The 12,083-nt window shown below is 41.0% G+C and overlaps 1 protein-coding gene across 1 annotated transcript in view; it reads right to left on the bottom strand.

Moving 5' to 3' along the window:
* LOC135561821 (zeta-sarcoglycan) overlaps positions 1-12,083 on the bottom strand; it is a 97,947-nt gene that overhangs the window by 46,769 nt on the left and 39,095 nt on the right. Inside the window, exons 3-4 of the mRNA XM_065003747.1 lie at positions 9,988-10,110; positions 2,531-2,603 (exon numbers count right to left, since the gene is read on the bottom strand). Coding sequence (XP_064859819.1) covers positions 2,531-2,603; positions 9,988-10,110 — 196 coding nt within the window. The remainder of the gene's footprint in view (positions 1-2,530; positions 2,604-9,987; positions 10,111-12,083) is intronic.

Genomic DNA, 12,083 nt, shown 5'->3' with positions numbered 1-12,083 from the left:
AGATGAGAGTGCCACTCTGAAATTATTCATATGTGTCATGCATTCTGTGTGTGCGCATGTGTGTGTGTGTGTCAGAGAGAGAGTGAGAGAGAGAGAGTAAGACCGAGAGAGAGAGAGCTCCTATGAAATGGGGGTCTGTTTCATTATGTCCATGCTTGGTGAGGAGAACAGCGTGTGCTGTGTTCAAATGTGTGTGCGCACGCGCGTGTGTGTGTGTGTGCGCACGCTCGTGTGTGTGTGGGGGGAGGGGGGGTGTGTGTGTGTGTCAACTACCCGGTGTATTGTGGTTTTAGACGGAGAGAAATCAGGAGAAATTCAAAAGAGACTTCCCAATCAACACCTATATTACAGACAGAGGAAGAGGCCCAAAAGGCATCCTATTCCCTATAGCAAGTAGTGCACTATGTAGGGAATAGGGTGCCATTTGGGTTGCAACCAGAGAAGGTATAACAATATGATACATAAAACACACCCCTCCCTCCCACTATCTTTATCCCTCCCTCCCTCCCCTTTTCCCCCTCTCTATCTCTCTCTCCCTACATCAGTCCCTCCTTCCCTCCACTCCTCCAGCCCAATCCATGCCCATCAGTCCCTTTCTCTCCCCAGAACTTAATCTGCCCTGACAGTATACAAATGAGCCTTCCACATTTGCATAAAAGCAGTTCATAGGTGACTGGAAGCTGCCCATTAGCTCTCCATCATACCCGTCTGTCTCTCTCTCCGCTAATCCACACATTTATATACTGCGCTGTATGCTAACGCTAGCGCTATGCTAGCCTGTCTGTCAGTCTCTCTGTTAATCCACACATTTAAATACTGCGGTGTATGCTAATGCCAGCGCTATGCTAGCCTGTCTGTCAGTCTCTCTGTTAATCCACACATTTAAATACTGTGGTGTATGCTAACGCTAGCGCTATGCTAGCCTGTCTGTCAGTCTCTCTGTTAATCCACACATTTAAATACTGCGGTGTATGCTAACGCTAGCGCTATGCTAGCCTGTCTGTCAGTCTCTCTGCCAATCCACTCATGTACTTACCGCTATGCTAGCTAGCCCGCAGGGCCCTTAGGCTATCGTTTTAAAGGATTATTGTTATGACGCACAATACAGACACTGATACGGAGCTGCTTGACTGTTCAATAAAGAGGATGTAAGTGTTATGGCCGGCAGTCAATACGGCTGTCGGCCAATGAGGCGAAAGGTATATAAATCGGTGAGATTTGATTGGCTGATGAGAGACCAGCGATCAAATACCTCAGCCATCAAACTGTGTTGAAGGGATTCACAATAAGAGTACACAGCTGTATTGAATTAAGAGGAGAATGATATGTTCACTTGCTATTGATGTCTGTACCCAGACGGCGGCGTGAGGCGAGACACCCCCAAGGCAATATCCAGGCCCACTGGCATCAACATTGTCAGTTGAAAACAATAGAAACCAAACTCTTTTTAGGCAAGCCCACCTGTACAACTGTAGGGGAAACACTGTGTATGCCTTTCCACTTGTCACTTTCTCAAGGATCCCTTCTGCCTTCCATACAATCACAAAACAGATATCAAATGAGATATCTGATCCTGGGTCATTTTAGATCGGAGTGATTACATGGAAATGGGGATTGCTGATTATAGTTCTGATCGAGGATCAGGTCCCCCTTCTCCATGTAATGTTATTCATGACGATCCGAAAGATAAAACTGATCCTAGAAACTCTACTCTGAGACCAGAGGAGGCTGCTGAGGGGAGGACGGATCATAATAATGGCTGGAACGGAGTGAATGGAATCATCAAACTATCTGTTTGATATGTTGGATACCATTTCACTTGTTCTGCTCCGGTCATTACCATGAGCCCGTCCTCCCCAATGAAGGTGCCACCAACCTCCTGTGGCTGAGACGCTTTATGAATACAGACCCTGGTTCATTCTATCCATCAGCCATTGACTGAGAGGGCCAATGCAGTGTGCCCTCGGTGACCCTGTATACAGCATCTCATCGGATCCTTACCTGGGTTTAATGTAGATGACTGGAGAGTGTATGGAGGAGCAGCCTGGCCAGGACCGGCCTCTTAAAGAGCTGTATAACTGCACTGCACTACAGTCTCTACTGTACGCTCACATCAGGATGACCACGCCGCCAAGGCCGACGGGTTTTATAAAGTCAAGTCAAGGGCTCTCAAAACACTACTGGAATAAACAGGTATGGACACACACATAACACACATATAACACACATAACACACACACACATAACACACACACACACATAACACACACACACTCTCCCTTTCTTTTAATGACTTTGGGGTATCTTCAAAGTAACAGTAAATGAGTGAGTCAGTGTGTGTGTGTGTGTGTGTGTGTGTGTGTGTGTGTGTGTGTGTGTGTGTGTGTGTGTGTGTGTGTGTGTGTGTGTGTGTGTGTGTGTGTGTGTGTGTGTGTGTGTGTGTGTGTGTGTGTGTGTGTGTGTGTGTGTGTGTGTGTGTGTGTCCATCCATCTCCATGTGTGTGTGTGCGTGTGATTCCAGAATGCTTACTTGAGATCCTGGAAAGGTTCTGCTCTGATGTGGGATGTCTCCACTGAATGTCCGAAGACGACACCTTCGTTCCCTGAGAAAGACAATAGAAAGACAACAGAATAACAATATGAGGACAATAGAAAGACAATAGAAGAACAATATGAGGACAATAGAAAGACAATAGAAGAACAATAGAATAACAATATGAGGACAATAGAAAGACAATAGAAGAACACTAGAATAACAATACGAGGACAATAGAAAGACAATAGAAGAACACTAGAATAACAATATGAGGACAATAGAAAGACAATAGAAGAACACTAGAATAACAATATGAGGACAATAGAAAGACAATAGAAGAACACTAGAATAACAATATGAGGACAATAGAAAGACAATAGAATAACACTAGAATAACAACATGAGGACAATAGAAAGACAATAGAAGAACAATAGAATAACAATATGAGGACAATAGAAAGACAATAGAAGAACAATATAATAACAATATGAGGACAATAGAAAGACAATAGAAGAACAATAGAATAACAATATGAGGACAATAGAAAGACAATAGAAGAACAATAGAATAACAATATGAGGACAATAGAAAGACAATAGAAGAACAATAGAATAACAATATGAGGACAATAGAAAGACAATAGAAGAACAATAGAATAACAACATGAGGACAATAGAAAGACAATAGAAGAACACTAGAATAACAATATGAGGACAATAGAAAGACAATAGAAGAACAATAGAATAACAATATGAGGACAATAGAAAGACAATAGAAGAACAATAGAATAACAACATGAGGACAATAGAAAGACAATAGAAGAACACTAGAATAACAATATGAGGACAATAGAAAGACAATAGAAGAACAATAGAATAACAATATGAGGACAATAGAAAGACAATAGAATAACAATATGAGGACAATAGAAAGACAATAGAAGAACAATAGAATAACATTATGAGGACAATAGAAAGACAATAGAAGAACAATAGAATAACAACATGAGGACAATAGAAAGACAATAGAAGAACACTAGAATAACAATATGAGGACAATAGAAAGACAATAGAAGAACAATATAATAACAATATGAGGACAATAGAAAGACAATAGAAGAACAATAGAATAACAATATGAGGACAATAGAAAGACAATAGAAGAACAATAGAATAACAATATGAGGACAATAGAAAGACAATAGAAGAACAATAGAATAACAATATGAGGACAATAGAAAGACAATAGAAGAACAATAGAATAACAATATGAGGACAATAGAAAGACAATAGAAGAACAATAGAAGAACAACATGAGGACAATAGAAAGACAATAGAAGAACACTAGAATAACAATATGAGGACAATAGAAAGACAATAGAAGAACAATAGAATAACAATATGAGGACAATAGAAAGACAATAGAATAACAATATAATAACAACATGAGGACAATAGAAAGACAATAGAAGAACACTAGAATAGCAATATGAGGACAATAGAAAGACAATAGAAGAACAATAGAATAACAATATGAGGACAATAGAAAGACAATAGAAGAACAATAGAATAACAATATGAGGACAATAGAAAGACAATAGAAGAACAATAGAATAACAATATGAGGACAATAGAAAGACAATATAAGAACAATAGAATAACAATATGAGGACAATAGAAAGACAATAGAAGAACACTAGAATAACAATATGAGGACAATAGAAAGACAATAGAAGAACAATAGAATAACAATATGAGGACAATAGAAAGACAATATAAGAACAATAGAATAACAACATGAGGACAATAGAAAGACAATAGAAGAACACTAGAATAACAATATGAGGACAATAGAAAGACAATAGAAGAACAATAGAATAACAATATGAGGACAATAGAAAGACAATAGAAGAACAATAGAATAACAACATGAGGACAATAGAAAGACAATAGAAGAACACTAGAATAACAATATGAGGACAATAGAAAGACAATAGAATAACAATAGAATAACAATATGAGGACAATAGAAAGACAATAGAAGAACAATAGAAGAACAATATGAGGACAATAGAAAGACAATAGAAGAACACTCGAATAACAATATGAGGACAATAGAAAGGCAATAGAAGGACTGTATGGGGACAATAGAAGGATAATAGTTGTACAATATAAGGACAATAGAAGGAGAGTACGAGGACAATATAAGGACAGTATGAGGACAATAGAAGGACAATAGTAGTACAATAGAAGCCATAGAAGGACAATAGTAGTACAATAGAAGCCATAGAATGACAATAGTAGTACAATAGAAGCCATAGAAGGACAATAGTAGTACACTAGAAGGACAATAGTAGTACACTAGAAGGACAATAGTAGTACACTAGAAGGACAATAGAAGGACAATGGGGCAAAAGAACACAGACACTGGACAGAGGAACTCTGCATAGAAGGCCAGCATCCCGGAGTCGCCTCTTCACTGTTGACGTTGAGACTGGTGTTTTGCGGGAACTATTTAATGAAGCTGCCAGTTGAGGACTTGTGAGGCGTCTGTTTCTCAAACTAGACACTCTAATTATGAAATAACACATATGGAATCATGTGGTAAGTAAAAAAGTGTCAAACAAATCATTAACAAAAAACTATATTTATTTCACCTTCAATTAACCAGGTAGGCTAGTTGAGAACAAGTTCTCATTTACAACTGCGACCTGGTCAAGATAAAGCAAAGCAGTGAGACAAAAACAACAACACAGAGTTACACATGGAATAAACAAACATACAGTCACAATAGAAATGTATATATACACAATGTGTGCAAATGAGGTAAGGCAATAAATAGGCCGTAGTGGCGAAATAATGACAATTTAGCAATTAAACACTGGAGTGATAGATGTGCAAATGATGAATGTGCAAGTAGAGATACTGGGGTGCAAAGGAGCAAAATAAAATAACAGTATGGGGATGAGGTAATTGGATGGGCTGTTTACAGATGGGCTATAGTTGGATGGGCTATTTACAGATGGGCTATGTACAGGTGTAGTGATCTGTGAGCTGCTCTGACAGCTGGTGCTTAAAGTTAGAGAGGGAGATATGAGTCTTAAGCTTCAGTGATTTTTGCAATTCGTTCCAGTCATTGGCAGCAGAGAACTGGAAGGAGAGGCGGCCAAAGGAGGAATTGGCTTTGGGGGTGACCAGTGAAATATACCTTCAGGAGCGCGTGCTACGGGTGGGTGGTGCTATGGTGACCAGTGAGCTGAGATAAGGCGGGGCTTTACCTAGCAAAGACTTATAGATGACCTGGAGCCAGTGGGTTTGGTGACAAATATGAAGCGAGGGCCAGCCAACGAGAGCATACAGGTCGCAGTGGTGGGTAGTATATGGGGCTTTGGTGTCAAAACGGATGGCACTGTGATAGACTGCATCCAATTTGCTGAGTAGAGTGTTGGAGGCTATTTTGTAACTGACATCGCCGAAGTCAAGGATCGGTAGGAGCATGAGTGAAGGATACATATTTTATATTTAATATTCTTCAAAGTAGCCACCCTTTGCCTTGATGGCAGCTTTGCACACTCTTTGCATTCACTCAATGAGCTTCATAAGGTAGTCACATGGAATACATTTCAATTAACAGGTGTGCCTTCTTAAAAGTTCCTTTGTGGAATTTCTTTCCTTCTTAACGCGTTTGAGCAAATCAGTTGTGTATTGACAAGGTAGGGGTGGTATACAGAAGATAGCCCTATTTTGTAAAAGACCAAGTCCATATTATGGCAAGAACAGCTCATATAAGCAAAGAAAAATTACAATCCATCATTACTTTAAGACATGAAGGTCAGTCAAAGCGTAACATTTCAAGAACTTTTAAAGTTTCTTAAAATGCAGTCGCAAAAACCATCAAGCGCTATGGTGAAACTGACTCTCATGAGGACCACCACAGGAAAGGAAGACCCAGAGTTACCTCTGCTGCAGAGGATACATTCATTAGAGTTAATTACCAAAATAAATGCTTCACAGAGTTCAAGTAACAGACACATCTCAACATCAACTGTTCATAGGAGACTGCATGAATCAGGCCTTCATGGTCAAATTGCTGCAAAGAAACCACTACTAAAGGACATCAATAAGAAGAAGAGACTTGCTTGGTTACGAGCAATGGACATTAGACCGGTGGTCTGATGAGTCCAAATTTGAGACTTTTGGTTCCCACCGCTGTGTCTTTGTGACCTCTGCATGTGCAGTTCCCACCGTGAAGCATGGAGGAGGAGGTGTGATGGTGTGGGGGTGCTTTGCTTGTGACACTGTCAGTGATTTATTTAGAATTCAAGGCACACTTAATCAGCATGGCTACCACAGCATTCTGCAGTGATACGCCATCCCATTTGGTTTGCGCTTAGTGGGACTATCATTTGTTTTTCAACAGGACAATGATCCAACACACCTCCAGGCTGTGTAAGGGCTATTTTACCAAGAAGGAGAGTGATGGAGTGCTACATCAGATGATCTGGCCTCCACAATCACCTGACCTCAACCAAATTGAGATGGTTTGGGATGAGTCGGACCGCAGACTGAAGGAAAAGGAGCCAACAAGTGCTTAGCATATGTGGGAACTCCTTCAAGACTGTTGGAAAAGCATTCCAGGTGAAGCTGGTTGAGAGAATGCCAAGAGTGTCCAAAGCTGTCATCAAGCCAAAGGGTGGCTACTTTGAAGAATATAAAATGCATTTACATGATTTCATATGTGTTAGTTCATAGTTTTGATGTCTTCACTATTATTCTACAGTGTAGAAAACAAAGAATAACTGTTGAATGAGTAGGTGTGTCTAAACTTTGACCGGTACTGTATATAATGTAATTCAAGCCAGCTAAGGTCCTGATTAGCCAGTCCTGTGTAAGATGACACTGATGATGAGAAGTCCTGTGATATTACAATATTCATGTGTGTGATACTGACACCACGTCTCAAATGTGTGACGTGAGAATTGTCCATTTCGAAAGGTACACGCTGAGTAGACAAAACATTATGAAGACCTTAATATTGAGTTGCCTTAAAGCCCTCAGAACAGCCTCAATTCGTTGGGGTTATGGACTCTACAACGTGTCGAAAGCATTCCACATGGACTCCAACGCTTCACACCGCTGTGTCAAGTTGTCTGGATGTCCTTTAGGTGGTGGACCATTATTGATACACACAGGAAACTGTTGAGCATAAAGAAACCCAGCAGCGTTGCAGTTCTCCTACTACAATAACCTGTTCAAAGGCACTTAAATATTTTGTCTTGAACTTTCACCCTCTGAATTTCGCACATAGACAATCCATGTCTCAATTGTCTCAAGGCTCAAGGCCTTCTCCCCTTCATCTACACTGATAGAAGTGGATTTAACAAGTGGCATCAGTACGGTTTCTAATGTTTTGTCCACTCAGTGTATGTTAGAAGTTTCAGGTTTCAAACTTTATTCGCCACGTGCCCAGGATACAACAGGTGTAAAACAGTACAGTGGAATTGTTAACTTGAGAGCTCTTTCCCAACAATGCAGATGATAATAGAAAATAGAATAGAAACATGTATCTAAAAATAACATCAGTCTAAGTAGCCCATGTTAGAACACATGACAATGACATCATATCTCCCCACACTAAACAGAGATAGTATGAGTGATGTTCTTGCATGGAGCACATACAGAAACATCAGTTTCTTCCCTCCATCCCTCCCTCCTCCCTCCTCCTCCATGCCTTCATTCTCCATGAGCGACGAAAGACAACATCAATCACCTTGCAGACCTCCGCCACTTTCTCTCGCTCCATCTCTCTCACCCCCCCCTTTCTTTCTTTCCTGGCTTTGTAATGGACAGATCTTTCCAATTACAGAGGGGAAAAGGAGGAGGATGGAGGAGGGGTGTCTGTTCGCCCACGACCCCCGACTGCTTCCACTTGACCTCCCCGCCGCCTCGTTTACCGGGAGAGACCACCGTGCCAGGAAAGCAAACAGAGATAGGCATGTGCTTTTTCTCTCTTAATCTTTCCTTCTCTCTCTCTCTCTCTCTCTCTCTCTCTCTCTCTACTTCTCCCTCTCTCTCTCTCTCTCTCTTTCCTTTTTCCCCTCCCTCTCTCTCTTAATTTTCTCTTCCGTCCCTCTCTCTCTCTCTCTCTCTACTTCTCTCTCTCTCTCTTTCCTTTTTTCCCCTCCCTCTCTCTCTCTTAATTTTCTCTTCCGTCCCTCTCTCTCTCTCTCTCTTTCCTTTTTTCCCCTCCCTCTCTCTCTTAATTTTGTCTTCCGTCCTTCTCTCTCTCAGTCCCTGTCTCTCTATCTAATGCTGATGTCTGCATGTAGGCCACACACAACAACTGTCTGAGATCTGCTCAACCCACTCACTAGCAGTCGCTGTGCATTGCTGCACACAGGCCCTTAGCACCATCACAATCTATCTGGTTGCTATGGGAGCACTGACCTGTGAATGGAGCCTTTAAGACTGGGTAAATCCACCCAACTGACCTGCATTTAACATATAACTGTACCTGCAACTGCTTCAAACCCAACCTCAGTCCCGCAAGATTATTTTAGGCGTATGTGACACAGCTCACTTGCCAGGCATGGACTCAGCAATTCTGCTCCCTATAGGCAATATCAAAAAGCTCAAAAATATCCTAAGAAATAGGTTAAATCACCAGAGATTCTCACATGGCCCATTATATTAGGCTATCGGTATTGCTCTGCCACATCAGCAAATAGTCTAGAAGTAGTTTGAAGAGAGCAGATTCTGAGAGACTTGCACTTTCTCTTGAGCCAGGTTTTATAGCCTACCTTTTAGGAGTGGGACGATTTTCAGACCGAGACAAATATGGGCGATCAATATTTATTTCTAACCAAATTTAGTAACCCATAGCCTAATCCTATTTAGGAAGTACATTTCCTTGGAAGGATAACGTGCCACGTGCTTCTCCGCCCATGTACAGACTATAGCCTACTCTATTTAATAGAGACCACACGCGTACCTGATCTCACGGCTACTGAGCCTGAAGCAGCAGGACTGATGAGAGAAGAGACTTTCTCTTTCTCTTGAGCTACGTTCTGCATACGTGATATAGCTTATCCTTGGGGAGGATGATTTGCTGGCAGAGACAAATAAATGGGTAATGGTTGGTTGAGCGCCCGGCACTTCTTTCCGTTATCAATAATGATTTACAGACATTGTAGTAAACTATAGTCTAATCATATTTGATTTAATTTCCTTGAAAAGATAACTACCACTTGGTTCTCCGTTTATGCATAGGCAGTCTACTCTATATATACATTACTTGTGGGTAACGATTGAATTAAAATGGCCAAAAATTGCCAAAAGAAAATATCTTCTCTTTGAAGAGAGAGCAATTTCTAGGCTACCTGTCACCCTAGAGGCTACCTGCTGCTCTCCGCCTGTGTGTTTGTGTCTGCATGCATGCGTATATGCGTTACCTGTCACCCTCAGTTTCTCAGTGCCGATGCTGATCTCCTTCTCGTCAGCGGAGAAGAGCACCCGCTCCCCGTCAGGACTCCTCACCTCGAACCTCTGACACTGGGCCTCCACCATCTCCGAGCCTGGAGAGAGTGCGGGAGAGAAAGAGAATTAGACTTAAAAATCCCCTTTGTTGGGTCAATGTCATATAAAACACAAACACATTACAAACCATCACATATCACACCTCACCTCCATTGCAGGTGTTTACCTGAGGGCTGAGATGCAATGGTTTTTGAAGAGAGAATAAGGGCAGTTGAAGGAGAGAGAGTTCTAACTATTTGCACATCATTGTAGCACAGTACATAGCCATAATGACATTTGAAATGTGTCTCTTCCTTTGAAACTTGTGAGTGTAATGTTTACTGTTCATTTGTGACTGTTTATTTATCTTCTGCTTTTTTCATCTATTTCACTTGCTTCAGCAATGTAAACATATGTTTCCCCTGCTAATGAAAAGCCAAATGAATTGAGAGATAGAGAGCGTGAAAGATGGTGAGAGACATAGTGTACCACTTGGTACAAACAGGTTCTTACACTGAAGTACTTGACTTAACAACTTGTGGTTAAATGTTGCCTTTATACTGAACAATATCTATTTGAAAAGCCTTGTTTTTGAATGGCTGGTTGGTCATGGAAGGTCATGTAAAACAACCTATCATGCTCGACCTGCAGCCTCTGTAACTCTAACCATATGGCAGTCCTGTACAGCACACAATAAGGAAACCTGACCATGTGCCCCTGTTCCATTGAAGACTTGAGGCAGAAAAGCCTTGGTCTACAACCAGAAACCATTGCTTGTCTTACATAATCAGGTCAAAGGTTAAAAAAAATACATAGCTATTAGCTATCACCTCCAAATCTTTCCGACCTTCAGGGACTGATAGGAGAGGGCATTATTTGTTTGTTGCCTCTTCATCCCTCCCTCCATCCATCCCAATCCAATCCACTCCTTCCTCATTTGGCCTCTTGCTCTTTAATTTTATTTTATTTTTTTATTTTTTTTTATTTACCAGGTTTATTTGGCCTTAAGTCTTGCTGAGCTGAGGTTAAAGCCTGTATCTATTGGAGGTGTCCAGCAGGTCTACTGCTAGCTGCTCGGAGCTGTGCTCTTCAGCCATTCCATCTGTCAACTAGCATCCCAAGATGCCATGTCAGTCATAACAAGACTTTATTAGTGGTGATCAACCTGGGATGACCTTCCATCTGATAAGGTAAAGAAAATGTCCGCTCCCTCCCTGGTCCTTAAACACATGGGACAGTTAAAGCTGCTGGCTGGTTTTTCACTGCTTTTTGTTGTTGTTGTTTGTTTACTTCTCAGGTTGTCTTTTTAATGTGTGTTTCTGGATTCCGAGGCTCGTTTTTCTGTTGTTTAAATGGCACTTTGTTTCTGTTCCGTCTTCATTGATTCGTACTAACGAAAATAATTGTTCCAATGAGGATGAAAGGATTTGAAATAGTTTGCAATAAAGACACTGTGGGCTGTTATCCAGCGGAGATACATTTCTGATAACAATTAGTATTGGAGGCAATTATACTGTAGTCTCTTGAAATTGATCTTGAAAAATCAAACAAAGTTGGGCATCAATCTGTTCAGCAATGAAACGTGGTTTCTATTTCTTTCTTTCTGCTGGTGTCGTTTAAAAAACCCATCATGTAGGCAATTCAGATCCTCCTCATGTAGACTCCTAGAAGTGGTTTGCAGAGTTTGACAACTTGTTTTTCTACGAGCCCCATCTGATTAAAAGATAAAAGGTGGAATAATGATGACGGTTGGAGATTAATAGTACCCCACTCCCGCAGATAAAGCCAACCTAATTCCAATGGATGCCGATAACGACAGGAGTCCTCATTAAGAAAAGTGTTAATTTATGTGCTCATTTGATTAATCCCCACTTGACCGAATCTTACTATGATGGGTTTCTCAGGGGCCCTTATTCATATGCTGTGCCTGGCTTCTCTCCTGCTCTGCCTGCTGGTGATGGTACGGATATGATACAAGCAGACACAGAAAAGCAAAAGGGATGGGAGGAAAAGAAAGGATGCAGAGTGAGAG

This window comes from Oncorhynchus nerka, linkage group LG18 (genome assembly GCF_034236695.1).
Source record: "Oncorhynchus nerka isolate Pitt River linkage group LG18, Oner_Uvic_2.0, whole genome shotgun sequence".
Lineage (NCBI taxonomy): Eukaryota > Metazoa > Chordata > Actinopteri > Salmoniformes > Salmonidae > Oncorhynchus > Oncorhynchus nerka.
This window is presented reverse-complemented; position numbering and strand designations above follow the sequence as displayed.